The 27,974-nt window shown below is 46.1% G+C and overlaps 2 protein-coding genes across 5 annotated transcripts in view; one reads left to right on the top strand and one right to left on the bottom strand.

Annotated features, from left to right (window-relative positions):
• The window catches only part of galnt1 (UDP-N-acetyl-alpha-D-galactosamine:polypeptide N-acetylgalactosaminyltransferase 1), a 265,777-nt gene extending 260,576 nt beyond the window's left edge, over positions 1–5,201 (bottom strand). For 3 of the 4 annotated variants that reach the window (XM_072508906.1, XM_072508905.1, XM_072508908.1), the window contains exon 1: positions 4,805–5,201. The gene's annotated coding sequence lies outside the window, so the exon portion shown is untranslated. Of the gene's footprint in view, positions 1–2,288; positions 2,310–4,804 lie in introns of those variants that run through there. The other variant, XM_072508907.1, reaches the window with a different exon arrangement.
• A 214-nt stretch (positions 5,202–5,415) lies between these two features.
• The window catches only part of ino80c (INO80 complex subunit C), a 64,126-nt gene continuing 41,567 nt past the window's right edge, over positions 5,416–27,974 (top strand). Inside the window, exon 1 of the mRNA XM_072508910.1 lies at positions 5,416–5,715. Coding sequence (XP_072365011.1) covers positions 5,593–5,715 — 123 coding nt within the window. The 5' untranslated portion in view covers positions 5,416–5,592. The remainder of the gene's footprint in view (positions 5,716–27,974) is intronic.

Genomic DNA, 27,974 nt, shown 5'->3' with positions numbered 1-27,974 from the left:
TTCACAGTAACTTCATTGCAGTGTTAATGTAAGCCTACCTGTGACAATAAAAGATTTTTAAAAATTGAAATCTCATTTAAGTCGACTACAATACGACGAATGACGTAACAAGTTGTCCATCATTCTTTGGAAGATCGCTGGGCTGGAGGATAGGCCAAAAACCAAATGATTATACTTGAACAATCCTTTATGCGTGTTGATGGTCACGCACTGCTTTGAATCTTCCTCTTGCAAGAATTGTTGACCAACCTGGCTCATATCCAGTTTTGAAAATGTCTTACCCCCTGCAAGGGTTAAAACAGTTCTACCCTCGGCAACGGGCAAGCATCCAGCTTGGAAACTGATTAACGGTAAGTTTGTAATCCCCACGTATGTGCTAAGTACCATCACTTAACAGGAACAATTGGAGTTGCCCAATGTGAAAACTGAATGTGTTCAACGACTCCTAGACTTTGCAGCTGCTCCAACTCCTGCTAGTTTGCCTTTCATGGCATTGGACACGGTCCTTAAAAGCAAGAAACAGCCTGAGGATCGATGAACAATTGAACCGTGGTGCCCCACAATGTTTCAGGTATCTTGGTAAACCTCAGGATAGCTCTGAATGACTTCCTCAGTCACTTTTGTGTGCTTTATCTCACCCCAGTTCAACTGAAGTTTCCTGAGCCAGAGACTAGGCCCATGCCTTTTTACTACTAGGAGCCATACTCTTGCTTGTTGGCTATTGTATGTAATGTCAACCTCAAACACTCCAAGCAATGGTTTATAGTCTCACTGTCCATCCAAAGGGATCCGAAGGTCCCTGCTTGGAGCTCCAAATCGTCCTGACCGTCTCCTCACTGATTGCCAATGCAAAGGCGCCTGTGTCTAGATCCACTGTCCATCGACCGCCACTGTAGCATAAATAGGTACTACATGCCCCTCACTTGTATTAAAGATGCAGTAGTGCTCCTCTGCCTGATTTGAGCTTTCCAAGCGATGCAACATCGAACGAGGCTTTGTTACATTTGAAGTTCCCTGCTCAGCCTTCGACTTGCTCTTAGCACCCCGGCACTTCGTCACCAAATGCCCCTTCTTGTTGCACTGGTGACAAACAGTGCCCATAAACTTACAATGATTTGCATAGTGTGACCCTCCAAAACACTCACTATCTTCACCTGTTTATTTGCAGCTCATTTCTTTACTTGATGCAGTGCACCTGCTTGTGTCCTGTATTGGCCTTCTGAATATCTTTTGCATTATTGGCAGCCATTTCCATGCCCTGATAAATTTCTAGAGCCTTCTTAAAAGCAAGTGTAGCTTCTCCCAGACACCACTGCTGAATGCATCCTCATTAATGCCACAAATGAGTCTGTCCCAAATGATGTCTTCCAAAACTGCCCCCAATTTTTTTTTTTTTTTTTTTTTTAAAAAGAGGCACAATTCAGCAAAAACGTTAGACTGTCCAGTCTTCAGAAAATGATTATGGAATTTGAAACATTGCACAATTACTGAGGGTTTAGGATTGTGGTGATTCTGAATGAGCATAAAAAAATCCTCAAATTAAATGTACCCCGGTTTCCGTGGTGTTGTCAAATCACTAGCAAGCAAGTCTTCGCCCCACACACACTCAGAGAGTTGAGCTCTCTAGGCTTGTCTGCGATCTCATTTGCCAAGAAAAAACGTGTTCTAACCGTTCCACATATTCAGTCCAGTCCTCTTCCACAAAGTCATTGATTGAATGTGCTGAAATTCAAATTTTATCCTCAGATGTGGCAACTTGACCACAAAAAGGTAATCGAATCGATGTGGTGAAAGTTAATCTTTAATATATAAAAATAATGAAGTTTAAAATACAGTATGGACTCAAAAACAGGAGCAACTAGCTGAGCATCGAAATAACAGAACAAAATTAGAACGAATGACAGTTAAATATAACTATACACAGGTAACAACTAGTGATGTTACAGCACTTACTGATGACAATGATTTAAATAAGAAAATGCACAATAATACCATAACAATTTCCATTTTCACAGCCTCCTGGGCACATGCTGTGTTTTAGCAATCAAATATGAAGCAAATACAAGGGCAAGATAAAGGTAGGGGGAATACCTTTGAACATCAGCTTTGTAATATTAGTAAGAAGTCTTACAACACCAGGTTAAAGTCCAACAGGTTTGTTTCAATATCACTAGCTTTCGGAGCGCTGCTCCTTCCTCAGGTTCACCTCAGCGCTCCGAAAGCTAGTGATATCGAAACAAACCTGTTGGACTTTAACCTGGTGTTGTAAGACTTCTTACTGTGCTCACCTCAGTCCAATGCCGGCATCTCCACATCTTGTAATATTAGGGTAGAGACGTGGGCTTGAGTAGGGTGCTCTTTGTAAGGGCCGGTGCAGACTCGATGGGCCGAATGGCCTCCTTCTGCAATGTAATTCTATGATTCCATGATTAGCACCAGAATGAACAATTCCCACTTAGATTGGTCATAAATCGTCTTTTTAATCTGTCCAATGAACAATTCAACTTTGGCTGAAATGAAAGACAGCGGGGCTCAAGTCAAAATGAACTCTTAATTGGAAGACATTTTTAAAAATCTGAAATGCATTTTGTGAAAATATTTGCTATTTGTGTTATTATACGTACACCTACAGTTCACATAATTTTAAAGAAGCTGCCCAATGCAAGTTGAACCTAAACAACTGCACATTGTGTTTTATAGGTCAATACCACACTTTCAAATAGCCACCATGCTCAGAATCAAATGTATATGCACTAATGAGCTTATTCCTTCAATACCCTTGTTAGCCACACCATAAAAACAGAAAATAAGATTCAAGAAATTGAGAAAGATGCAAAAACTGGAAAAGGGCAATTGCGATTCCCTGGAAGATTAGATCCAAATTGTTTATTGGAGTAGTTGCATGTGTTGCGATGAATCTTAGTGCTAACAATTGTATCTTGGCTAACTAGATAGTTATATTAAAATAGGTGATATTGAATAAATATTGTAATTAGTACAGTATGGAGACCATCTAGCATCGTCCATTTTAAAGATGCACTCTAATGTGTTGTGTTGGGGGTCAGTTAGCTTAGTTGGCTGAACGGCTGCTTTGTCATGTGGAGCAACGCCAACAGCGCAGGTTTAATTCCCGTACAGGCTGAGGTTAACCATGAAGGCCTTCTCAACCATGCCCCTTGCCCGAGGTGTGGGGACCCTCAGGTTAAATCACCACCAGTCAGCACGGTGGCACAGTGGTTAGCACTGTTGCCTCACAGTAGCAGGGACCCAAGTTCAATGCAGGTCTTGGGTGACTGTCCGGAGCTTACATTTTCTCCCCATGTCTTTGTGGGTTTTCTTCAGATGCTCCGGTTTCCTGCCACAGTCCAAAGATGTGCAGGTTTGATGGGGTTATGGGAATCAGGCAGAGGAGTGGGTGCAAACTCAATGGGCCAAATGGCCTCTGTGACTTTGGCGACTTTCACTTCACATCATCAGCTTTCTGGTGAAGCCAGTAAATACATTTTTCAGTTAATTTAGAACGTTACATGTTAGATTCGTGTATTGATATATTCATCCTATAATGGATCAGCAGAATTGAATTGCATGCAGGAAAACACAAACCTAAGTACTCAACATAGAAGCAGAATTCAAGCTGCAAGTTGACTGTTCTTCATGATCCTCAGTATAATTTGTGTTACCCAGAACAATATCTACTCAATTGTAGTCAAATTTAATACAAAAAACAAAAAAATTACAATGATTGGAGTAAATGGAAACAAATTATGAAGGAAAAAAAGCTGGAAGCACTAAAGTATGTTAAAGGGACAGCTAACACATTAATTGTTAATAAATAGATTCATACATTGGTGTCAATAACCTCAAACTTATATCATAAATAGTGCAATGTCATAATAACAGTTAAAAAGGGCACACTACAAAAGTTCACACAAGTGCAGCATCTACCGCTTTAGAAATGTTGTACCAATTACCCCTAGTGGCCATTTTCAAAGTCTATCTTGTGTGTTTAGCCTGTCCTAAATGTTCAAGACAGTAGCAACATTCCTTTTAATTATAAAGCTTCGTTCTAAACAGTACAATTTACTGCTAAAATTAAACCAACATTATGATTATAATTTAAGCTTTTTATACAAAAAATTAATTACAATGAAATAAATTGTTAAATCCCCGTGATTACTTTCCGGGGCGATGAGGAGTTTAATTTTTACAGTGAGCAACACCCACTGTATTTTGTTAACTTCTATTTTAATGTACTGCACAACGGCGTCAACGAAAACACGGTCTTCGGAATTAATAAAGCTAGAGGAAGCGGAGGCGACACATGCAGCAACTTCGCACTTATTCATCGGCAATATTTGAGCAAAGGGAATGTGAAAGTTTCAATTGGCAATTCAATGAAGTGTAAATGATAAGTTAAACCCGGGTGCACACCTATCAAAATAAAGTCTCCCTGGTCTAAAAGTGTACAGTCGACGCTAAACCTCATTGCTCAATCTGCAGTCTGCGTGTTAGTCACAAACTAAGGTCAGGAGAAAGGGGGAATTGTATATTACATAAACATACAGCAAGTAAGTTAATTATTTCACCTCACCCAATTGACTTTAAAGACCATGTTCTGAACACCGCGCCTAGAGTACATTTATTTTTAAAAATACAGTATTTCATACACAATTTATTGCGAAATTAGAACACAAGTTGCTGGTTAGTACCGTACAAGCTTGGCCGATTTTCTGCGGGATTAAAAAGCCGTCCTACTTCCTTTCGACAACTCTATGCTTTAGCCGGGGCTCAGTATGACACTTACCGTCTTCACTGGGTGTGGATGGGTGGACTTGACTCTCTCTCTCTCCTTCCTGTTTAATGACACATCTTCATTGAGACCTCACTCTGCAGGAAGAGTTGAGAACGGTCAGGAGTTGGTGAGTGAATGCCCTTGTGGGAGGCGGCCAGCCGCCGCCAGTTACGGTTGTCTTCTCTCTCTCCCTCCCTCAGAGGCCGCCGCGGGCTCTGACTGTGGGCAATGTCCGTGCGAGAAGCAGCAGGTCAGAGCCGGGCAGGTACGAGTCTTGATCACTCCGCTCGCAGATCACTCTCGGTGGGGAATTGGCTCCACACGACGGAGAAACGGTGCGAGGAGCGCAAGCACACACCATCCCGCCGCCGGCCTGATCACCGCCGTGACATGAGCCGGGCCGCCGGGGTGACGCCGCGCGCCCCTTTGTGACGCGGGCTCAACTGAGCCGCTCCCCGCTTCCTGCCGCCGTCGAGCCGTTTACCGTTAGCTCGCGCGCTGCCCTGCCCCGCTCCTCGCGCTCCCCACCGCTCGGATTGGGAAACACAAGCAGCGCCACCCGGAAATGAAAAGCGCAGCGGAACCATCCACGTCACTGCAGAGTCCTGCTCAAAGCTTGGTGTCTCTCTATTGCCCAACACCACCCTTCATGTTGTCTCAGGGATTCTTTCTGCAGTTCTTCCTCCCAGATCACCAGTTGTGCCTCCGTCTCCCCTCCCCCTTTCGCAACAGTAAGGGGGGATACCGATTTCACTCTACGCACGTTCGTCGTGGATGTGCGAAACTGCAATAAGCTCGACATGCACAGCGCTGTCAATTCAAATAAAAAAAGTGACAGCACCTTCTTCAAAAGCCGAAAGTGCTGGAAATCTAAAATTAAAACAGGAAATGCTGGGAATAAACATCAGGCCTTGTCTGTGTCTGTGAGTATAATGTGACCCTGAGAAATAAGCAAGGCGTTCGCGCGTGAGAAACAAGGGGAGAAATGACATTTTGACGATGAGGTTAATGCACTGACTGACCCTCGAGCTGCTTAATATAGGAATTTAGGAACAAGAATCAGCAGTGGTGGCAACCTGCTGGGCCACTTGCGGCCCATCTGGGTTCTGTGTGAAACCCATGAGATATTTTGTTGCCCGTTGCCGACACAGGGCTGCCACACTGCGGTGATTTCCATCCACATAGTTTTTTTTCCTACCGGTATGACTTGAAGTGATAGCAGGTAAGGCAAAGGAAAGTGAAATGAGGCCCATGCTGATTGCACACAACATTGACTGTGAGAGCCATGTGCTCCCTCTCCGTCCAAAGTCTAAATATTTATTTTGTTTACCATTTGACGTTTGAAGTTCTATTAATATATAAATGATTAAGCATTTTTGAAACTTGCTATGAAATATTTGGCATATATAAAATGTATTTAATCTTATTCAAGGGGTGATGGTTAGTTGAGGCTCCTTCTTTAAACGTTTTTAAGAAAAAGATAGATACCTTTCTAAAGAATAAAGGGATTCGGGGTTATGTTGTACGGACCGGAGAGTGGAGCTGAGTCCACAAAGATCAGCCATGATCTCATTAAATGGCGGAGCAGGCTAGAAGGGCCAGATGGCCTACTCCTGTTCCTAGTTCTTATGTTCTTATGAACAAGCCTGATTTCAATCTTGCGATCCATTGAGATGAAGGAGGTCCACTCATGCGGCCCACTCACTAGCCTAAGTTGCCCATCACTGCCCTACAGCCTGTTCCAGCATTTGATGAGAATTTATGATCTGTGACCTAACTCCATGGCACAGATCTTCAGGCCTCCAGATGGTTGTCTCTCAGAGGTCCTCCAGAAGATGGGCTGAGAGACCCCTCGGAAGTTCTAATGCAATGACTCTGGGAATTGCCTGTGAAATTCAATCTCTGACTGGAAATTCCTCTGCATCTGGAATCCTCCCATAATGCCTACAACTCTGATTTAAAGTTGGAGACTTTGGACAGTTCTGATTGACTTATCCTGGAGAATTCCCAGGAAATGTTAGACAGGAGAAAATCATATCTAACACCAGGCTAACAACTGACCACCCACTGCCACCTCCCACTGGCCCATCTATCCCCTGACTACTGCCCTACCTGCCAACTTTCCCCCAACCCTCTGACTTCTCCCGCCCCTCTCACTTCTCCCCAACCCACCAACTCAATATGATCCTCTAACTCTCCCAGACCCTCTGACTCCCCAGTGACCCAACTTCACCACCCAACCCACCCTGTCACCCTAGCCAGTTGGCACCTTATCCACCCTGCTATCCTTCCACGTTATCCTCTTACCTCACTCAAACTCTTTCACTAACATAGTGAAAAGCTATTATGTACTTTTCTTTGTTCTTTGAAGTGTACAAGATTTTAGTTTGGACGGGCAGCATGGTTGGCGCTGACTTTGAGGGGCGAAGGGCCTGTTCCTGTGCTGTACTTTTCTTTGTTCTTTTTGTTCTTTGTTCTATTTAAATGTCCCAAAACATTTCACTGTGTTCTGAATGAATACTTACCAAAATACGGCAACTGGTGCTGTAAAACAGGGGCAGGGAGTGGCTTGACCTCATCTGATGAATGTGCCCTTTGAAAAAGGACTCCCAGAACCGGTACCCTCCCCATTTCGGCCAGGTTTGGAAATCTAAGCCAAAAATGCAGAGCTCCAAAAAATTGGAGTGGCAATCCAACATTTTGGGCCTAATTCTTTATTCCCCAACCAATGGAAATAGTTCCTCTCTATGGTACCAGATTTCCTCAATATATTAAAAATTATTTCTTGATGTTCTAAATCCCAAGGAACACAATCTTATTTTGTGTACAAACGCAAAATATTGTGGATGCTGGGGATCTGAAATCATAGAATCCCTACGGTGCAGAAGAAGACCATTCGGTCCATTGAGACTGCACCAGAGCACTCTACCCAAGTGCACTCCCCAATCCACCCCGCCCTATTACCGTAACCCAACCTCCACATCCCTGGATACTCCGGGGTAATCAAAATAGAAAATACTGGAAATACTCTGTGACACGCAGCACTTGTGGAGAAACAGAGCTAATGTTTCAGGCTGATGGCCTTCAGAACTGGGAAAGTTAGAGATGTAATACATTTTAAAGGGGAGAGGCTTGGAAAAGGAAAAAAAAGATCTCTTATAGGGCGGAAAACAGGAGGGATTAAATGACAAAGCAGTTTGTGCTGCACGGCCAAAGGTAGGGATAATGGAATAAATAAGAAACAAAGGATGTTTCTGGAGAGGTCCATCGCCAATCCTGTACCTTTCTCAACTTTTCTGCTCCATTTCTGGAGATTGGCTGTTAACCAATAGCCCAGTGACTCCCTCAGCTTAATTCCTCATATCCTATTTCCAGTAAAGGCTTCATTCTATTCTCCCAGTGGCCTTTCACCACCAACTCTTTGTCATTTAATACATAAAAAATAGTAGGAGGAGGCCATTTGGCACTTCGAGCCTGCTCCACCATTCATCATGTTCAGGGCTGATTATCAAGTTCGATGTCGTGATCCCGCCTTCCCCCCATATCCCTGTATTCCTTTAGCCCCAAGAGCTATATCTAATTCCTTCTTGAAATTACACGACATATTGGCCTCAACTACTTTCTGCGTTTTCCACAGATTCACCACTCTCTGGGTGAAGAAATTTCTCCTCACCTCAGTCCTAAAAGGTTTATCCCTTATCCTCAAACATGACCTCTAGTTCTGGACTCCTCCACCAACGAAAACATTATTTCTGAATCTACCCTGTCTAATCCTGTTAGAATTTTATAAGATCTATAGGATCCCTTCTCACTCTTCTAAACTCCAATGAATATATAGCTCAGTGGGCTAGACAGCTGGTTATAATGCAGAACAAGGCCAGCAGTGTGGGTTCAATTCCCGTACCAGCTGAGAATTCTGAATTCTCCCTCTGTGTGCCTGAACAGGTGCCGGAATGTGGCAACTAGGGCTTTTCACAGTAACATTGCAGTGTTAATGTAGGTCTACTTGTGACAATAAAAAGATTATTATTATAATCCTGACCAATTTAGTCTTTCATCATATGATAGCCCTGCCATCCCAAGAAACAACCTGGTAAACCTTCGCTGCACTCCATCGCAAGAACGTCCTTCCTCAGATAAAGACACAAAAACTGCTCACAATACTCCAGATGTGGCCTTACCAATGCCCTATACAATTGCAATAAAACATCCCTATTCCTGTACTCAAATCCTCTCGCTTTAGAGACCAATATCGCATTTGCTTTTACTGCCTGCTGTACTTGCACGCTTACTTTCAGCAACTGATGCATGAGGGCACCAAGGTCTCACTGAGTATCCACCTCTCTCAATTTACACCGTTTCAAATAATAATCTGCCTTCCTATTTTTGCTACTGAAGTGGATAATCTCACATTAGCACACTATACCGCATCGGTAGCACAGTGATTAGCACTGTTGCTTCACAGTGGCAGGGACCTGGGTTCGATTCCCAGCTTGGGTCACTGTCTGTGCGGCATTCGCATGTTCTCCCCATGTCTGCATGGGTTTCCTCTGGGTGCTCCGGTTGCCTCCCACAAGTCCTGAAAGACGTGCTTGTTAGGAGAATTGGGCATTCTGAATTCTCCCTCAGTGTACCCGAACAGGCGCCAGAGTGTGGCGACTAGGAGATTTTCATAGTAACTTCATTGAAGTGTAAGCCTACTTTTGACAATAATAAAGATTATTATTATTATCTTCCAGAATGCTTGGGGCATCAGATTTCGGAATATACTATGCTGGTGTGGCGCATTGAGAACTGCGTATGTGCGGAGCATTTGGAACTGCGCACGTGGGGTGCGTGTTGGGTAACCGCATGTGCAGAATGTTGGGAACTGCACATGTGTGGCACACTTGAAAAAACTTACAGATTTCGCAATTTTTCAGTTTTCAGAATTTCGGATAAGGGATGTTCAACCTGTAATACATTTAGTTCCCTCATCCAAATTATTAATATATAATGTGAACAGTTGGGCACCATCCCTGCGGTACCCCACTAGTCACTGCCTGCCAATTGGAAAAATACTATTTGCTTCCTGTATGCTAACCAGCTTTCTATCCATCTCAAGACACTACCCGCCATCCCATCCGCTTTAACTTTATATAGTAATCTACTATGTGAGACCTTGTCGAAAGCCTTCTGAAATTCTAAATAAACCACATCCACTGGTTCTCCCTGGTCAACTTTACTAGTTACACCTTCAAAGAATTCTAGTAGATTTGTCAAGCATGATTTCCCTTTCGTAAATCTATGCTGACTTTGCCTGATCAGACCAATACTTTCCAAATGCTGTGCTATGAAATCCTTGCTAATGGAGTCCAGCAACTTCCCTACTACCGACGGTAGGCTCACTGGTCTATAGTTCCCTGTTTTCTCTCAACCTCCCTTTTTGAATAGCGGGGTTATATTAGCTACCTTCCAATCTGTAGGAACCATTCCAGAGTCCAAAGAATTTTGGAAAATTACCACCAATAGATCCATTATTTCTAGGGCCACTTCCTTAAGTACTCTGTGATAAAGATTATCAGATCCTGGAGATTTATCCGCCTTAAATCCCATTAATTAACACAAAACCATTTATTTACTAATACTAATTTCCTTTAGCTCGTCACTGGAACGTGTGTTTCTCAGAGCTTCCGGTGTTTCTCAGAATCTCTCCAGCCTTCCACTCTCTATTGACCTTTCCTTTTCTCCAGGCTCCCTGCGCAATCCACCCCCAGCCCTCAGCTTCTGTTCCCCCATTCGCTTGCTTAAAACCAATTATACCTCTAACTTTTTCCAGTTCTGATTAAAAGGCCATTAAACTGAAACATCAACTCTCTCTTCACAGATGCTGCCTGACCTGCTAAGTATTTCCAGAATTTCTTCCTTTTGTCCTGGTTTGTGTAATCTCATTTAAGTTCAGTGGTGCACTGTTGCTTCGCAGCGCCAGGGTCCCAGGTTCAATTCCCGTCTTGGGTCACTGTCTATGTGGAGTCTGCACGTTCTCCCTGTGTCTGCGTGGGTTTCGTCCGGGTGCTCCGGTTTCCTCCCACAAGTCCCGAAAGACTTGGTAATTTGGACATTCTGAATCTTCCTCTGTGTACCCAAACAGGCGCCGGAGTGTGGCGACTAGGGGATTTTCACAGTAACTTCATTGCAGTGTTAATGTAAGCCTACTTGTGACAATAAAGATTATTATTATTTTAATCCTTGTCGTGCAGGTATCTTTCTGATAAATCTACACTACACTCCCTCGAAGGCAAATGTTTTGACCAACCTGGAACATAAACCAGATGTGGTCGAAACAGGGCAATTTATAGCTGTAGCATGACTTCTAACCTCTTGTATTCTAGTCTTCTCGATATCGAGATGAGTATTTCACTATTATTTTATATCCGTATATGATATTGGATTTGTTTATTGTCACATGTACCGAGGTACTGTGAAAGGTATTGTACTGCATACAGTCCAGACAGATCATTCCACAAATGAAAAAAAACATAGGGCATACATAAATACACAATGTAAATACACAGACACAGGCATCGGTGAAGCATACAGGAGTGCAGTAATTTAGAGAAGATGTGTGAAGCGATCTGATCAGTCCATATGTGGGTCATTTAGGAGTTTGGTAACAGCGGGATAGAAGCTGTTTTTGAATCTGTTAGTGGGTGTTCTCAGACTTTTGTATCTCCTGCCCGATGGAAGAGTGAATAAGTCGGGTGGGAGGGGTCTTTGATTATGCTGCCTGCTTTCCCAAGGCAGTGGGAGGTGTAGACAGAGTCAATGGATGGGAGGCGGGTTCGTGTGATGGACTGGGCTGTGTTCACGATTCTCTGTAGTTTCTGACGGTCTTGGGCCAAGCAGTTGTCATACCAGGCTGTGATGCAGCAGAAAGGATGCTTTCTATGGTGTATCTGTAAAAATTGGTAAGAGTCAATGTGGACATACCGAATTTCCTTAGTTTCCTGAGAATGTACAGGCGCTGTTGTGCTTTCCTGGTCATAGTGCTGGCGTGGGTGGAGCAGGACAGGTTATTGATGATGTGCACTCCTAGGAATTTGAAGCTGTCAACCATCTCCACATCGCCACCATTGATGCAGACAGGGGTGAGTACGATACTTTGCTTCCTGAATTCAATGACCAGCGCTTTAGTTTTGCTGACATTGAGAGAGAGATTGTTGTCAGTACACTACTCCACTAGGTTCTCTATCTCCCTGCGGTACTCTGACTCATCGTTGTTCGAGATCCGACCCACTACGGTTGCGTCATCAGCGAACAAGTATATGGCGTTGGAGCCAAATTTCGCATGTGTGTATAGGGAGTATAGTAGTATAGTGACCAACATGGAACATAAACCAGATGTGGTCGAAACAGGGCAATTTATAGCTGTAGCATGACTTCTAACCTCTTGTATTCTAGTCTTCTCGATATAGAGATGAGTATTTCACTATTATTTTATATCCGTATATGATATTGGATTTGTTTATTGTCACATGTACCGAGGTACTGTGAAAGGTATTGTACTGCATACAGTCCAGACAGACACACTATGTACGCAGCCTTGTGGGGCCCCAGTATTGAGGACTATCATGAGGGAGGTTATTGTTGTTTATCCTTACTGATTGTGGTCTATGGGTCAGGAAGTCGAGGATCCAGTTGCAGAGTCCTAGGCCTAGGTTTTGGAGCTTTGATATGAGCTTGGCTGGGATTAATAATGATAATAATAATCTTTATTATTGTCACAAGTAGGCTTACATTAATAGTGCAATGAAGTTACTGTGGTAAATCCCCTAGTCGCCGCACTTCGGCACCTGTTCGGGTACACTGAGGGAGAATTCAGAATGTCCAAATTACCTAACAGCACGTCTTTTGAGACTTGTGGGAGGAAACCCACGTGGAAACCCACGCATTCACAGGGAGAATGCGCAGACTCCGCACAGACAGTTATCAAAGCCGGAAATTGAACCTGGGAGCCTGCCGCTGTGAAGCAACAGTGCTAACCACTGTGCTGCCATGCTGCCCTTATAGTGTTGAAGGTGGAGCTGTCGTCAATGAATAGGAGTCTGAAGTAGGAGTCCTTGTTGTCGAGATGTTGCAGGGATGAGTGTAAGGCCAGGCAGATTGCATCGGTTGTGGGAGTGTGCGAATTGCAATGGATCAAGGCATTCTGGGAGTTTGGAGTTGAGGTGCGTCATGACCAACCTTCATAATGATCGATGTCAAGGCCACCGGACGATAGTCATTGAGGCACGTTGCCTGGTTCTACTTTGACACCGGTATGATGGTGGTCTTCTTGAAGCAGGTGGGAACCTCAAATTGGAGTAGGAAGAGGTTGAAGATGTCCGCGAACAAATCCACTGGTTGGTCTGTAAAGGATCTGTGTGCACCCCTAGGGACCCCGTCAGGACCCGTTGCTTTCCGAGGGTCCACTTTCAAGAAGGCCGATCTGACTTCGGAAACTGTGACAGTAGATATGGGTGTGACTGAGGCTGCTGGGACAGTTGATACTTCAAAGTACATGGGTCCCAAATCTCTTAGGCCCCAAGTCTCTTTGGACATTCGCTGCTTCTAGCTTTTTGCCATTTAGAAATACTCCAACTGATCCATTTATAATAATAATAATCTTTATTAGTGTCACAAGTAGGCTTACATTAACACTGCAATGAAGTGAGACTTCCGGTGATGGCGGGCGGGAGGCAGCCGCACAATGGAGGGCTCACGTTCGTAAACGGCATTTTCGGGGCTTTAAGCCCGATCCCAGGGTCCATGGAGGCGGCAAAAGCAGGAAGAAACAGTGAAGGTACAGTGAAGAAAAATGTCGAGAGGATCAGCCCCCACGCAGTGAACTCAGCAGCAGTTTTTAAACACTGGCAGACTTGTTTCGAAGCATACCTCCGAACGGCCCCCGGCCGGGTCACAGAAGACCAGAAACTACAGGTCCTGCACTCGAGGGTAAGCCCGGAAATTTTCCCTCTCATCGAAGACGCAGAGGATTTCCAGACGGCGTTCGCAGCAATAAAGAGCATCTATGTTCGCCCAGTGAACCAGATCTACGCACGCTACCAACTCGCAATGAGACGGCAAAGTCCCGGAGAATCGCTAGACGAATTCTACGCCGCGCTGCTAATTTTGGGACAGGCCTGCAGCTGCCCGCCGGTAAACGCGATTGAACACACGGACATGTTAATTCGCGATGCTTTTGTGGCAGGTATGAACTCTCCCCAAATCCGCCAAAGACTTTTCGAAAAAGAGTCGCTAGGACTCTCAGAGGCACGGGCCCTTGCAGCCTGCCTAGATGTGGCCGCGCGAAACGCCCGCGCGTACGGCCCCGACCGCGCGGCAGCCCCTTGGGCTCCATGGACCCCCGTCGCGACAACCCCCCCCACCCCACAGGCTTGCGCGGTTCAGATGCCAAGTCGTCCCCGGGGGCCCGATGCTATTTCTGCGGCCAGGCGAAACACCCCCGGCAGCGCTGCCCGGCCCGCGCAGCGATTTGCAAGAGCTGCGGGAAAAAGGGCCATTTCGCGGCTGTGTGCCGGTCCTGGGAGGTCGCCGCTGTCCAAGGAGAAGAAGGAGTCCTGCGCGTTTCTAACGCTCCCCAACCCCCCCAGCACCCCATGTACGACCCGCAGGCGCAGCCTTTTTGGGTCCCGGCCACCGCTGTCCCCGGAGAACAAGGAGTCCTGCACGTTTCAAACGCTCCCCAACCCCCCCAGCGCCCCATGTGCGACCCGCAGGCGCCGCCATTTTGGGTCCTGGCCACCACGAGGGGAGGAGGGGCGCCGCCATCTTGGGACCCCCCCAGCCCTGTGCGACGCATGGGGGTGGCCATTTTGTCCACCCCTGCCGCCATCTTGTGACCCCCCAGCCATGTGCGATTCATGGGGGCGGCCATTTTGTTCACCCTCGCCGCCATCTTGGACGGCAACAATGGACCCCAGCATCGACGGCTCAACGGGGTTCGAGGAAGACGCTGAAGCACTACGACCACGTCTGACCTCAATGACGCTGGACCAAGCACGGCCCCGGACGCTCCAGACGACGACAACAACGGTGCTGATCAACGGGCACGAGACACCATGCCTGGTCGACTCCGGGAGCACAGAAAGCTTCATCCACCCCGACACGGTAAGACGCTGTTTTTTGACCATCCGTCCCAGTACGCAAAAGATTTCCCTAGCTGCAGGATCCCACTCCGTACAGATCAAAGGCTTCTGCATAGTGACCCGAACGGTGCAAGGGAGGGAGTTTAAAAACTACAGGCTCTACGTCCTTCCCCAACTCTGCGCGCCCACATTACTGGGATTAGACTTCCAGTGCAACCTGCAGAGCCTAACTTTCAAATTCGGCAGCCCAATACCCCTACTCACTATCTGCGGCCTCGCAACCCTCAAGGTTGAGCCCCCATCCTTGTTTGCAAACCTCACCCCGGATTGCAAACCCGTCGCCACTAGGAGCAGGCGGTACAGCGCCCAGGACCGGACATTCATTCGGTCCGATGTCCAGCGGCTACTGAAGGAAGGCATAATCCAGGCCAGCAATAGTCCCTGGAGAGCACAGGTGGTAGTAGTAAAGACAGGGGAGAAGCAAAGGATGGTCATAGACTATAGCCAGACCATCAACAGGTACACACAGCTAGATGCGTACCCTCTCCCCTGCATATCCGACATGGTCAATCGGATTGCCCAATATAAGGTCTTCTCCACCGTGGACCTCAAGTCCGCCTACCATCAGCTCCCCATCCGCCCAAGTGACCGCAAGTACACAGCCTTCGAGGCAGACGGGCGATTATACCACTTCCTAAGGGTCCCATTTGGCGTCACAAACAGGGTCTCGGTCTTCCAACGAGAGATGGACCGAATGGTTGATCAACACGGGTTGCAGGCCACGTTCCCGTATCTCAACAATGTAACCATCTGCGGCCATGACCAGCAGGACCACGACGCCAACCTCCAAAAATTCCTCCAGACAGCTAAAGCCTTGAACCTCACATACAACGAGGACAAGTGCGTTTTTAGCACAAACCGGCTAGCCATCTTGGGATATGTAGTGCGCAATGGGATAATAGGCCCCGACCCCGAACGTATGCGCCCCCTCATGGAATTTCCCCTCCCTCACTGCTCAAAAGCCCTAAAACGCTGCCTGGGGTTCTTTTCATATTACACCCAGTGGGTCCCCCAGTACGCAGACAAGGCCCGCCCCCGAATACAGACCACGACCTTCCCTCTGTCGACAGAGGCTTGCCAGGCCTTCAGCCGCATCAAAGCGGATATCGCAAAGGCCACGATGCGCGCCATTGACGAGTCCCTCCCCTTCCAGGTCGAGAGCGACGCCTCCGATGTAGCTCTAGCGGCCACCCTTAACCAAGCGGGCAGACCCGTGGCCTTTTTCTCCCGAACCCTCCACGCCTCAGAAATCCGCCACTCCTCAGTGGAAAAGGAAGCCCAAGCCATAGTGGAAGCTGTGCGACATTGGAGGCATTACCTGGCCGGCAGGAGATTCACTCTCCTCACTGACCAACGGTCAGTAGCTTTCATGTTCGATAATGCACAGCGGGGCAAAATTAAAAATGACAAGATCTTAAGGTGGAGGATCGAACTCTCCACCTTCAACTATGAGATCTTGTACCGTCCCGGAAAGCTGAACGAGCCGTCCGATGCCCTATCCCGCGGCACATGTGCCAACGCACAAATTAACCGTCTCCAAACCCTCCACGAGGACCTCTGCCACCCGGGGGTCACTCGGTTCTACCATTTTATAAAGTCCCGCAACCTCCCCTACTCCGTGGAGAGGTCCGTACAGTCACAAGGAACTGCCACATCTGCGCAGAGTGCAAACCGCATTTTTTCAGGCCGGATAGTGTGCACCTGATCAAGGCCTCCCGTCCCTTTGAACGCCTCAGTCTGGATTTCAAAGGGCCCCTCCCCTCCACCGACCGCAACACGTACTTCCTGAACGTGGTGGACGAGTACTCCCGTTTCCCCTTCGCCATCCCCTGCCCTGACATGATAGCGGCCACAGTCATTAAAGCCCTTAACACCATATTCACAATGTTCGGTTGCCCCGCATACGTCCATAGCGACAGGGGGTCCCCCTTCATGAGTGACGAGCTGCGCCAGTTCCTGCTCAGCAAGGGTATAGCCTCGAGCAGGACGACCAGCTACAACCCCCGGGGGAACGGGCAAGTAGAGAGGGAGAACGGCACGGTCTGGAAGACCGTCCTCCTGGCCCTACGGTCCAGGGATCTCCCAGTTTCACGGTGGCAGGAGGTCATCCCGGACGCCCTCCACTCCATCCGGTCGCTACTGTGTACCACTACTAACCAAACGCCTCATGAGCGCCTCCTTGTCTTCCCCAGGAAGTCCTCCTCTGGAACGTCGCTACCTGGCTGGCGGCCCCAGGACCCATCCTGCTCCGGAAACATTTGCGGGCGCACAAGTCGGACCCGTTGGTCGAGAGGGTTCACCTCCTCCACGCGAACCCGCAGTACGCCTACGTGGAGTACCCCGACGGCCAACAGGACACAGTCTCCCTACGAGATCTGGCGCCCGCCGGCAACACGCACACCCCTCCAACACCAATCACCCCCTCCCTGCCACCGGCGCACCCCGCGACAGCCCCCTTCCCGGGAGGATCGGTCCTCCTCCCAGGTCCGACCAGAAGTGAAGCTGAAGCAGAAACCGTAAAGCTCCCGGAGGCGACAACACTGGAACAAGCACCACCACCACCAGGGCTGAGGCGATCGACAAGGACGACCAGACCGCCCGACCGACTTGTGGCATCGGTGTAACACTAGAATGTTGTGGACTTTAACGAGAATTTTTTTTCTTTTCCCTCTTACGACTACTGTAAATAGTTCAAAACAAAAAAAAAACCCTGTACATACTGTGATGACATGCAAAAGTTTTTCCTCCCAGGACCAGCCTTGTAAACCTCTACCACCATGCGAAGCACCACGCCGCCGGGTTCATTTTTAACAAGGGGTGAATGTGGTAAGCTTACATTAACACTGCAATGAAGTTACTGTGACTTCCCTACTGTGACTTCCTTTACAAGTTCCGAAACACGTTCTTGTTAGATGAGTTGGACATTCTGAATTCTCCCTCTGTGTACCCGAACAGACGCCATACTGTGGTGACTAGGGGATTTTCAGAGTAACTTCATTGCAGTGTTAATGTAAGCCTACTTGTGAAGTTCGGGTACACTGAGGAAGAATTCAGAATGTTCAATTCACCTAACAAGTGTTGTGTTATGTAATTTGAGTAAAAGATGCTCCAGACTTTGAAGTGAGTTCAGTGTGTTTTATTCAACTATTAGCACTGTTCTCAATGTGTTCGACTCTGCTAATCTAAATGTAGTAACTCAGTCTAACTGAACCAGCCTTGCTCTAAGCCATGTGCTGGGGTGTGATGCTGAGGATACACGCTGTCTCACTCTGTAGATGTTGGTCTGTGGAAAGAGGCGGGGTGTGAGTGCCTCATCCTTTTTATAGTGAGATACCACCCCTGAGTGTCGTGACTGCTCATTGGTCATGTCCTATTCTAAGTGTTCATTAGCTGCATGTTTGCATATCATGACATCTCCCCTTTTTTTAATGTTTTGTTGGCGTATGTGAATGTATTTACATGTGAATGAGTCTGTCCAATGTGACTGATGGATAACAACAGAACAGAGCAAGCAAAACAAACGTTCACAGGTCCAGTCTCTGAGGCTTGCGCCTGATCCTGGTCGACCGCCGCAGAGGTGGCAGAGGGGACAATGGCGCCTTGACAGGCGGGATGGAAGCCTGACTGGTGGCCTCATGGTGCGAGGTATCAGGAGGTGGCAATTCAACATATGGAAATGGAGGAGAAAGTGGTTGCGGGCAGGCAACTTAGCGCAGTGCCCGTCGATTCCTTCGCACGATGGAGCCATCAGCCATACATACACCATAAGAGCGGGGCGTGGCCTGTCGAATGACAACAGCCGGGGCAGACCACCCACCATCCGGTATCTTGATCCTGACAATGTCTACCGGGGATAGCACGGCCAGATCGGTGGCATGGGCATCATAGCCCTGCTTTTGACGGTCTCTGAGCTGCTGCATCTTCTGCAGCACCAGGACGTGATCCAGGTTGGGCAGGTGTATGGCTGGAAGCATCGTCCACAGGTCCCTGTCATCAGGAGTTGAGCCGGTGACATGCCAGTGGACAATGAAGTCGCCCTGTACGCGAGCAGTGCAAGGTGTATGTCGGGAGCAGAGTCCACAGCCATGCAGATGAGCTGTTTCACAATGTGCACCACTTTCTTGACTTTTCCATTGGACTGCGGATAGTGTGGACTGGAGGTGACATGCTGGAAATTGTATGACCTGGCAAACATGGACCATTCTCGACTAGTAAAGCACGGGCCATTGTCGCTCATGACGGTGATTGGGATGCCATGCCTTGAGAACGTCTCCTTAAAGGCTTTGATGAGAATCCGAGAGGTGAGGTCCGGGAGCTTCAGCACCTCAGGGTAATTCGAGAAATAGTCGATGATCAATACGTAATCGCGTCCATTCGCATGAAAGAGGTCGATGCCAACCTTGGACCACGGAGAGGTCACTATGTCATGCTGTTGGACCGTCTCCTTGCTCTGCGCTGGCTGGAACCGCTGACAGGTAGCACAGTTCAGGACCATGTTCGTGATGCCAGGCCAGCAGACAGCTTGCTGGGCCCTGCGTCTGCACTTCTCGACGCCCAGGTGTCCCTCATGAATCTGGCGCAGCACCAAGCTCTGGAGACTGAGCGGAATGACAATCTTGTCCAGCTTGAGGATGATGCCATCAATCACCGTCAGGTCATCCTTCACATTGTAAAATTGTGGGCACTGCCCTTTCTGCCAGCCATTGGTGAGGTTGTGGATGACGCGCTGCAAGAGGGGGTCTTTGGCTGTCTCCTCACGGATGAGAACTACCTTCTCATCTGTCGCCAGGAGAGTGCTAGCACACAGCTGTACCTGCGATTCGATGTGATGGATGATCTCCAGCGACTCACTGGGCGAGGTGACGGAGCGGGACAATGCATCAGCGATGATGAGCTCCTTGCCAGGTGTGTACACCAAGTTGAAGTCATACCTCCTAAGTTTAAGCAGGATTCTCTGCAACCGAGGCGTCATGTAGTTCAGGTCCTTGTGGATGATGTGGACCAGAGGCCTATGATCCGTCTCGACAGTGAATGTCAGCAGGCCGTAGACATAATCATGAAATTTGAGGATGCTGGTGAGAAGACCCAAGCACTCCTTCTCAATCTGAGCATATCTGGTTTCAGTGGGCGTCATCCTTGATGCGTAAGCTACTGGTGCCCAGGAAGATATGTCATCTTGTTGAAGCAACACCGCACCAATGCCATCCTGACTCGCATCTGTGGATATCTTTGTCTCCTGGTCCGGGTCGAAGAATGCCTGGACTGGTACAGTGGTGAGTTTGACTTTCAGCTCCAGCCACTCTGTCTGGTGTGCCGCCTTCCACACAAAGGCAATTGACTTTTTCACCAGGTTGCGTAGGGCCGTGGTGCGTGTGGCCATGTTTGGAATGAACGTGCCCAGAAGATTGACCATACCCAAGAAGCACAGCACCGCCTTTTTGTCCTCCGGGATCTTCATCGCCTCGAAGGCCTTGATTTTGTCTGTGTCCGGGCGTACACCATGCTGTGAGATCTGGTCGCCTAGGAACTTGAGCGTCGATGTGTCAAAACAACATTTGGACCTGTTTAACTTTAGGCTGTTGGCATGTACACGGCGGAATACCTTCTGGAGATGGGACACATGTTCTTCAGGGGTCGTGGACCATATGATGATGTCGTCCACGTACACACGAACCCCTTCAATGCCTTCCATCATCTGCTCCATGATGCGATGGAATATCTCCGATGCCGAGATGATGCCAAATGGCATGCGATTGTAGCAGTATCTGCCAAAAGGCGTGTTGAAGGTGCAGAGACTTCTGCTGGACTCTTCCAGCTGGATTTGCCCAAATCCCTGTGATGCATCCAATTTGGTGAAGAAGCGCGCGTGTGTCATCTCACTCGTGAGTTCTTCCCTTTTATGGGCGAGGCGTTTTCAGAACCCCAAAATGTATCATGGAGTTCAACCAACCTCTCCCTTTAATGGATTTGTTGCTTTTCCTAGCACACTGCTTTTTCCCTCGGTGTGGGATTACAATTATGGACACATGGGTTTTTAAACACAAAACACTGTTTATTCCATGAACTCAACTTAACATCTTAAATAAGCATTGGACCTCTTAACACCCCTTACTTCAAAGATAACTCAGAAAATATTGCAACAGTAAATAATTCCTTAAAATGTTCCTTCAAACTTCCAAGAGACTTAACACCTTTAAACAAAATCACATCAGGTTAAAGACTTCACTATTATAAGTTTAAATCACCCAAATGATCGAGACATAGTCTTTCATGGCAGAGATCCAGCTCACTCCAAACCACTGACACACACCCAGCTCTTCAAACTTCAAAACAAAACTGCAAAACAAAACTGCAAAATGGCTGACCTGACCTCAGCTCCACCCACTCTATGACATCACTGTTTTCTTAAAGGTACATTGCTTAAACATCCATGTCTTAAAGGTACTCTCACATGACACCTCCCCCCAAGAAAAAAAAATAAACCATCAACTTCAAGATGGTTTCATTTTTCACTTTTGCACCATCCACTAAGAAATGCACACAGTAAATATACCTTTTCGTTTTTTAAGAAAACAAAACATGCAAACAGGTATAATAATATAGTCCATTTTTCTTTGTTCTTCTTCCTCCAACCAAAATCCTTCTCGATTGAAAGTCTCTTTGAACAAAGTTTCTGCACGATCCATCCATTCCTCTACTCCTTGGCATTTCTCTTTAGAATCAGATATTTAGTTCAATCTGACCACAGAGTCCCTTGCAATTCTCCAATACAGGAGCACTGGTTACCACATCTTTAAGGGAGTCAAATGCCTGTTGAAAATCCGCTGTCCATTGAATTCTTTTACGTTTCTTCAGCAATTCCATCAGTGGAGTAATCACGCCACAAAACTTTTGCACAGCTGTTCGATCAAATCCACTCATGCTAAGAAATCGCATTATTTCCCTTTGTCTTGAGGGTATCGGAAACTCCGTAAGGAAAGTGAATCGGGCTTCTCCAAGTTCACTTTTGGCTATGTTCATCACCAACCCCGCCATCTGAAGTCGATTGAAGAACTCCCTACGATGTTTTAAATGTTCTTTTCATGTCTGGAAGTTGGAAATAAAAGCAGATTGTCCCACTTTCTCAATGCAATCCTTCAAACGTGGGATAGGATAAGAGTCCATTCTTGAAACTGCATTCACCTTTTGATAGTCCACACACAACCGTTGAGTACCATCTGGTCGAGGTACCATCACTGTGGGTGAGCTCTATTGGCTGCAACCCACTTCAATTATGCCATTCTTCAGCATACTCTCAATCTCTCTGTTAACCTGTGCCAATTTTAAAGGATTAAGTCCATATGGATGTTGTTTGATAGGAACAGCATTTCCCACATCTACATCATGTATAGCCATTTTAGTACTTCCCAATTTATCTCTACAAACATGCCCATGTGATATCAATAACTCTTTCAGGTCAGTTTGTTTTTCCGCTGGAAGGTAACTTAACAATTCATCCCAATTTTTAAGAACATCATCATTTTCCAATTTAATTTGAGATATGTCAATTTCACAGTCATCTGGATGTGGTTCGTCACTTTGCGTTAGAATCATTAAAACCTCCTTTTTCTCTCCTTCCCTTTCAAAGTACCTTTTAAGCATATTCACATGACGCACTCGGTGAGTCTTCCTTTTATCTGGTGTTTTTACCACATAATTCACCTCACTTAATTTCCGGTCCACAAAACCCACCTTTTAAAGGCTCACCTACCACTGGTACAACACTAAGACTTTATCCCCACTGGCAAAACTTCGAACTTTGGATTTCTTGTCCGCTATCCGTTTCATCACATTTTGTGCAACTTTCAAATGTTGTCCAGCCAATTCACCTGCTCTATTTAATCGTTCCCTAAAATTTGACACGTAATCCAATAGTGTAATTTCCAATTTCTCACCCACCAATTTTTCCTTAACCAATTCAAGTGGTCCTCTTACCTCATGACCAAAAATTAGTTCAAAAGGACTAAATTTGGTAGAGTCATTAGGTGCATCCCTAATTGCAAACAATACAAATGGGATTCCTTTATCCCAATCCTCTGGATAATCTTGACAATACGCTCTCAACATTGTCTTTGATGTCTGATACCACCTTTCTAACGCTCCCTGCGATTCTGGATGGTACGCAGTTGATTTAAATTGTTTTACTCCATAAGCTATCCATAACTTCTTTGAATAAATTTGAAGTAAAATTTGATTCTTGATCCGATTGAATTTCTGTGGGTAGTCCATATCTAGTAAAGAATTTAAGTAACTCCTCCACAATCCTTTTAACTGTAATATTACGTACTGGAATGGCCTCTGGAAACCTAGTAGGCACATCCATTATAGTCAAAAGATATTGATTCTCACTTTTTGTTTTAGGAAGAGGTCCTGCACAATCGATTAGGACCCTTATAAAAGGTTCCTCAAGTGCTGGAATGGGTATTAAGGGCGCTGGTTTTATCACTGCTTGAGGTTTCCCTATCACTTAACATGTGTGACATGATTGACAAAATTTAACTACATCTTTATGTAGTCCAGGCCAATAAAAATGTTTCTGGATTTTAGCTTGCGTTTTCCTTATTCCCAAATGACCTCCCATTGGTACTTCATGTGCAACTCGCAACACTTCCTTTCTATACCCTACCGGCAATACTACTTGATTAACTTCTGCCCACTTTTAATCCTGTGTACAAGTCTCCATTTTCTCATCAAGACATCATTTTTACGGTAATAACATTCTGGTATACTCTCAGATTCCTCTTCCGTATATGCTTTCTGATATATCCGTTTTATTTCTACATCTTTCTGTTGTAACTCCGCCAATTTTCCTGAACTAAAAATATCGGCCTCATCCTCCACCTGTTCTTGTTCTTTTTCAACCATCTGATCAAAAATTGTTTCTGATAATTGCAGTTCAACTCCATCTTCACTCTTTGATTTCTCCTCTTGTCTTAACCTGTGACTTTGCGACCTTGTTACTGCACAATCCGGAAAAATCCCAGGATATTCGTCCTTCAACACTTCAGTTGTCTGATTTTCCACTGGCTTATCAACCACAGTAGGCATCACTCCCACCTGCGATCCAGCTATATCATTACCCAAGATAAACTGTATTCCTGGACAAGATAGTTTATCTATTACTCCTACTACCCCTTCACTACTCTTCACTGGACTTTCCAACCTTACCTTATATAATGGTACGCTACTCGTCTCACCCTGAATTCCACATATCGCCATCTTTTCTGGCAACATTCTTCCCAAACTACATAATTCCTCATCTCTTACCATTAAAGATTGACTAGCCCCTGTATCTCTTAAAATTGTGACTTCTTTACCTGCTCCTCCTGATACATATGAGTAAACTTTACACACACAAGTAAATTCTTTAAATACATCTGACACCTTCTTAACAATTACTTCTTGAACAGGCTGTACAATCGTTTGCACCTCCTTCGCTTCCCTTGGGCTTTCCTTTACCACTCTAACAAACCCCACTGTCTTATTCTGTTTTACCACATCAGCCTTCCCAGTGCTTTTCTTCAACCACCAACACTGACTTTACATGGCCTAGTTTATTACAGTGACAACATTTGAAACTTTTCATTTCTTTTCCACCCTCCTGGATTTCTTTTTTAATCTGAGGTACACTCTCTTTATTGTCTCCCATCAGATCACCTTTACCTTTTCCACTTGAGTATTTCTCATGTCCCCAGTTTCTATCCCTCACCGGCTGAAACTGATGTCGGAAACCAATCTTTGATTTATGAACTAATTCATAATCATCTGCCATTTCCGCTGCTAATCTCGCAGTTTTAACCCTCTGTTCCTCCACATGAGTTCTCACTACATCAGGAATTGAATTTTTAAACTCAAAAGTATAATTTCTCCGAGAGCTTCATACGTTTGGTCTATTTTCAAAACCCTTATCCACCTATCAAAATTACTCTGTTTGAGCCTTTCAAACTCCATGTATGTTTGACCAACTTCTTTCCTTAAATTTCTAAACCTTTGTCTGTAAGCTTCAGGCACTAGCTCATATGCACTTAAGATGGATTTCTTCACCTCCTCATACGTTCCAGATACTTCCTCCGGTAGTGATGCAAACACTTCACTAGCTCTACCTACCAGCTTTGTTTGAATCAGTAACACCCACATGTCCTGTGGCCATTTCATTTGTTTTGCTACCTGCTCAAATGGAATGAAAAAGGCTTCCACTTCCTTCTCATCAAACCTTGGCAATGCTTGGACATATTTAAATAGATTCCCACCAAGCCTTCGACTATAACGCTCTTTCTCACTATCCTCATCACTATCATCCAACTGTACTTTTCCCTTTATGTCTGCTAATTTTAACTGATTGTCATGTTTCATGGCCATTTTCTGAAGTTCAAACTCCCTCTCTTTATCTTTTTCTCTGATCTGTATTCCCTTTCTTTTTCTTTTGCTAGGGCTATTCTTTCTTTTCTCCTTTCTTCTCTCTCCTTTTCTTTTTCCTCTCTCTCTCTTTCTTTTTCCTCTCTCTCACTCTCATATTCAAGCCGCTTTAATTCTTTCTCATGTTCCATTTGTTCAATTTGCAACTGAATTTTTGCCATTTCCAATGAGTCAGACTCTCTCAGGCAACATTAAATGCTTAACCACCGCCATAATTACCTTACCTTTTGCATTTTGTCAGGTAATGTTAACTGCAATGTTCTTGCTAAATCTAACAGTCTGCTTTTCGTTTCTGAACGTAAGGTACTACGTGTGACATTCTCCACCCCCAAAAACTTCTGTGCCTCTGAAAGAGCCATTGTACACAACACTCTCCCGACTTAAACTAAAATACCACACCGGAAAAGCAACAATCCTTCACTGTCTTTAAGTTCACAAAAGCCAATCCAATAGATAGACTTTTATCCCCCTCGAGCCCCCAATTGTTATGGGCGAGGCGTTTTCAGAACCCCAAAATGTATCATGGAGTTCAACCAACCTCGCCCTTGAATGGATTTGTTGCTTTTCCTAGCACACGGCTTTTTCGCTAGGTGTGGGATTACAATTATGGACACGTGGGTTTTTGAACACTAAACACTGTTTATTCCATGAACTCAGCTTAACGTCTTAAATGAACATTGGATCTCTTAACACTCCTTACTTCAAAGATAACTCAGAAAATATTGCAACAGTAAATAATTCCTTAAAATTTTCCTTCAAACTTTCAAGAGACTTAACACCTTTAAAGGCTTCACTATTATAAGTTTAAATCACCCAAATGATCCAGAAATAGTCTTTCATGGCAGAGATCCAGCTCACTGCAAACCACAGACACACACCAAGCTCTTTTCCTCAAAACTGCAAAACAAAACTGCAAAATGGCTGACCTGACCTCAGCTCCACCCACTCTCTGACATCACTGTTTTCTTAAAGGTACATTGCTTAAACATCCATGTCTTAAAGGTACTCTCACATGACACTCCCGCTTCGGGATGGGGTAGTGTTCCCGCATGATATTCTTATTGAGATCCTTGGGATCAATGCAGATGCGCAGGTCCCCGAAGGCTTCTTTACGCACACCATCGAGCTGACCCAGTCAGTCGGTTCAGTGACCTTGGATATGATACCTTTTTGCTGAAGATCCTTGTGCTGTACCTTCAGGCGCTCTCTCAAGTGGAGCAGGGACACGTCGTGGTGCGAGGACCACTGGCTTGGCATCAGGTCGAAGCAGAATCTTGTATCGATACGGCAGCGTGCCCATCCAGTTGAACACATCTGGATACTGGGCAAGGATGTCGTCGATGCCGGCCTGAAGATCCACATGGGAGGATGTTGTGGTGTAAACCCTTTGAATGAGGTTCAGCTGTTTGCAGGCGTGCGCACCTAGTAGGGATGCCCTGTCCGGCTTAACAATTTCAAAGCGTAACCGTGCTTGTCTGTGCCGGTTGGATACGTGCAGATGGCAGGATCCCAGTGCCGTGATGGCATTCCCGTTGTAATCCAGCTGCTTTCAGGCAGTTGGAAGGACCGTGGGGGACTTCTTAATGCGTCTGAAGTCTGCCTGTGAGAGGAGGTTGGCAGAGGCACCTGTGTCCAACTTGAACTGGATGGGGCAGTGGTTGACCTTCATCACTGCTCGCCATTCGTCCTTGGAATCCACAGCGAGGATTGACTGGCCTTGCAATGAGTCTGGTGTGGCATATTCACACGTTGTAATAATGCCCACACGGTAGGCGTTGTCCAGGCATTCATCATCTGGATCCGTTGCACTGCCGGGATCAGAATCCTGCAGTCGTTGTTGCACACTCCGGATGCGCCGTCGACGGAATTGGGAGTGCTGGCTCCTGACTGGCGGTGCAGATCTGCACAGGGCTGCATAGTGGCCCGGCTTCCCGCAGTTTAAACATCGTCTGCCTCTTGCAGTGTAGTATTTCTTTAAATGGGTGGTGCCACAGTTCAAACACGTGCTGACGTCGGCGTCCTGACGCCCCGTGTGTTGTTGCACATGCGTAGTATGGTTCTCAGATGTCTGCACCTGCGCAGTGCGGGTTTCAGCTGCTTCGTTATCCCGTTCGCATCGCACATGCGTCAGGTCCCGGGAAGAACGCGCAAAATAGCCGCTTTCGTTAATGTTGAGACGCTGCAGGGAAATGGCCTGCACACTCTCCGCCTCATGGGAGGCTAGTTTATCATTTTGTGCCGTTTTAAACTGGGAATAGCGATTTTCAGCGTGCTCATGCACTGTGCATGTTTCAATCGCGACTGGCAGGGTCATACGCTTGATCTTCAGTAACTGCTCTTTCAGAGGATCAGAGTGAACTCCAAAAACGATTTGGTCTCTGATCATGGAGTCAGTGATATCACCGAAGTTGCAGGATTGCGCTAGCAGTCTAAGGTTAGTTAAATGTGAGTTGAAGGATTCGTCTTTCCCTTGCAATCGCTGCTTGAATATGTAGCGTTGAAGATTTTGTTGGTGTCCACCTCACAGTGGCTGTCAAACT

This window comes from Scyliorhinus torazame, chromosome 6 (genome assembly GCF_047496885.1).
Source record: "Scyliorhinus torazame isolate Kashiwa2021f chromosome 6, sScyTor2.1, whole genome shotgun sequence".
In the NCBI taxonomy this organism is placed as follows: Eukaryota; Metazoa; Chordata; class Chondrichthyes; order Carcharhiniformes; family Scyliorhinidae; genus Scyliorhinus; species Scyliorhinus torazame.
This window is presented reverse-complemented; position numbering and strand designations above follow the sequence as displayed.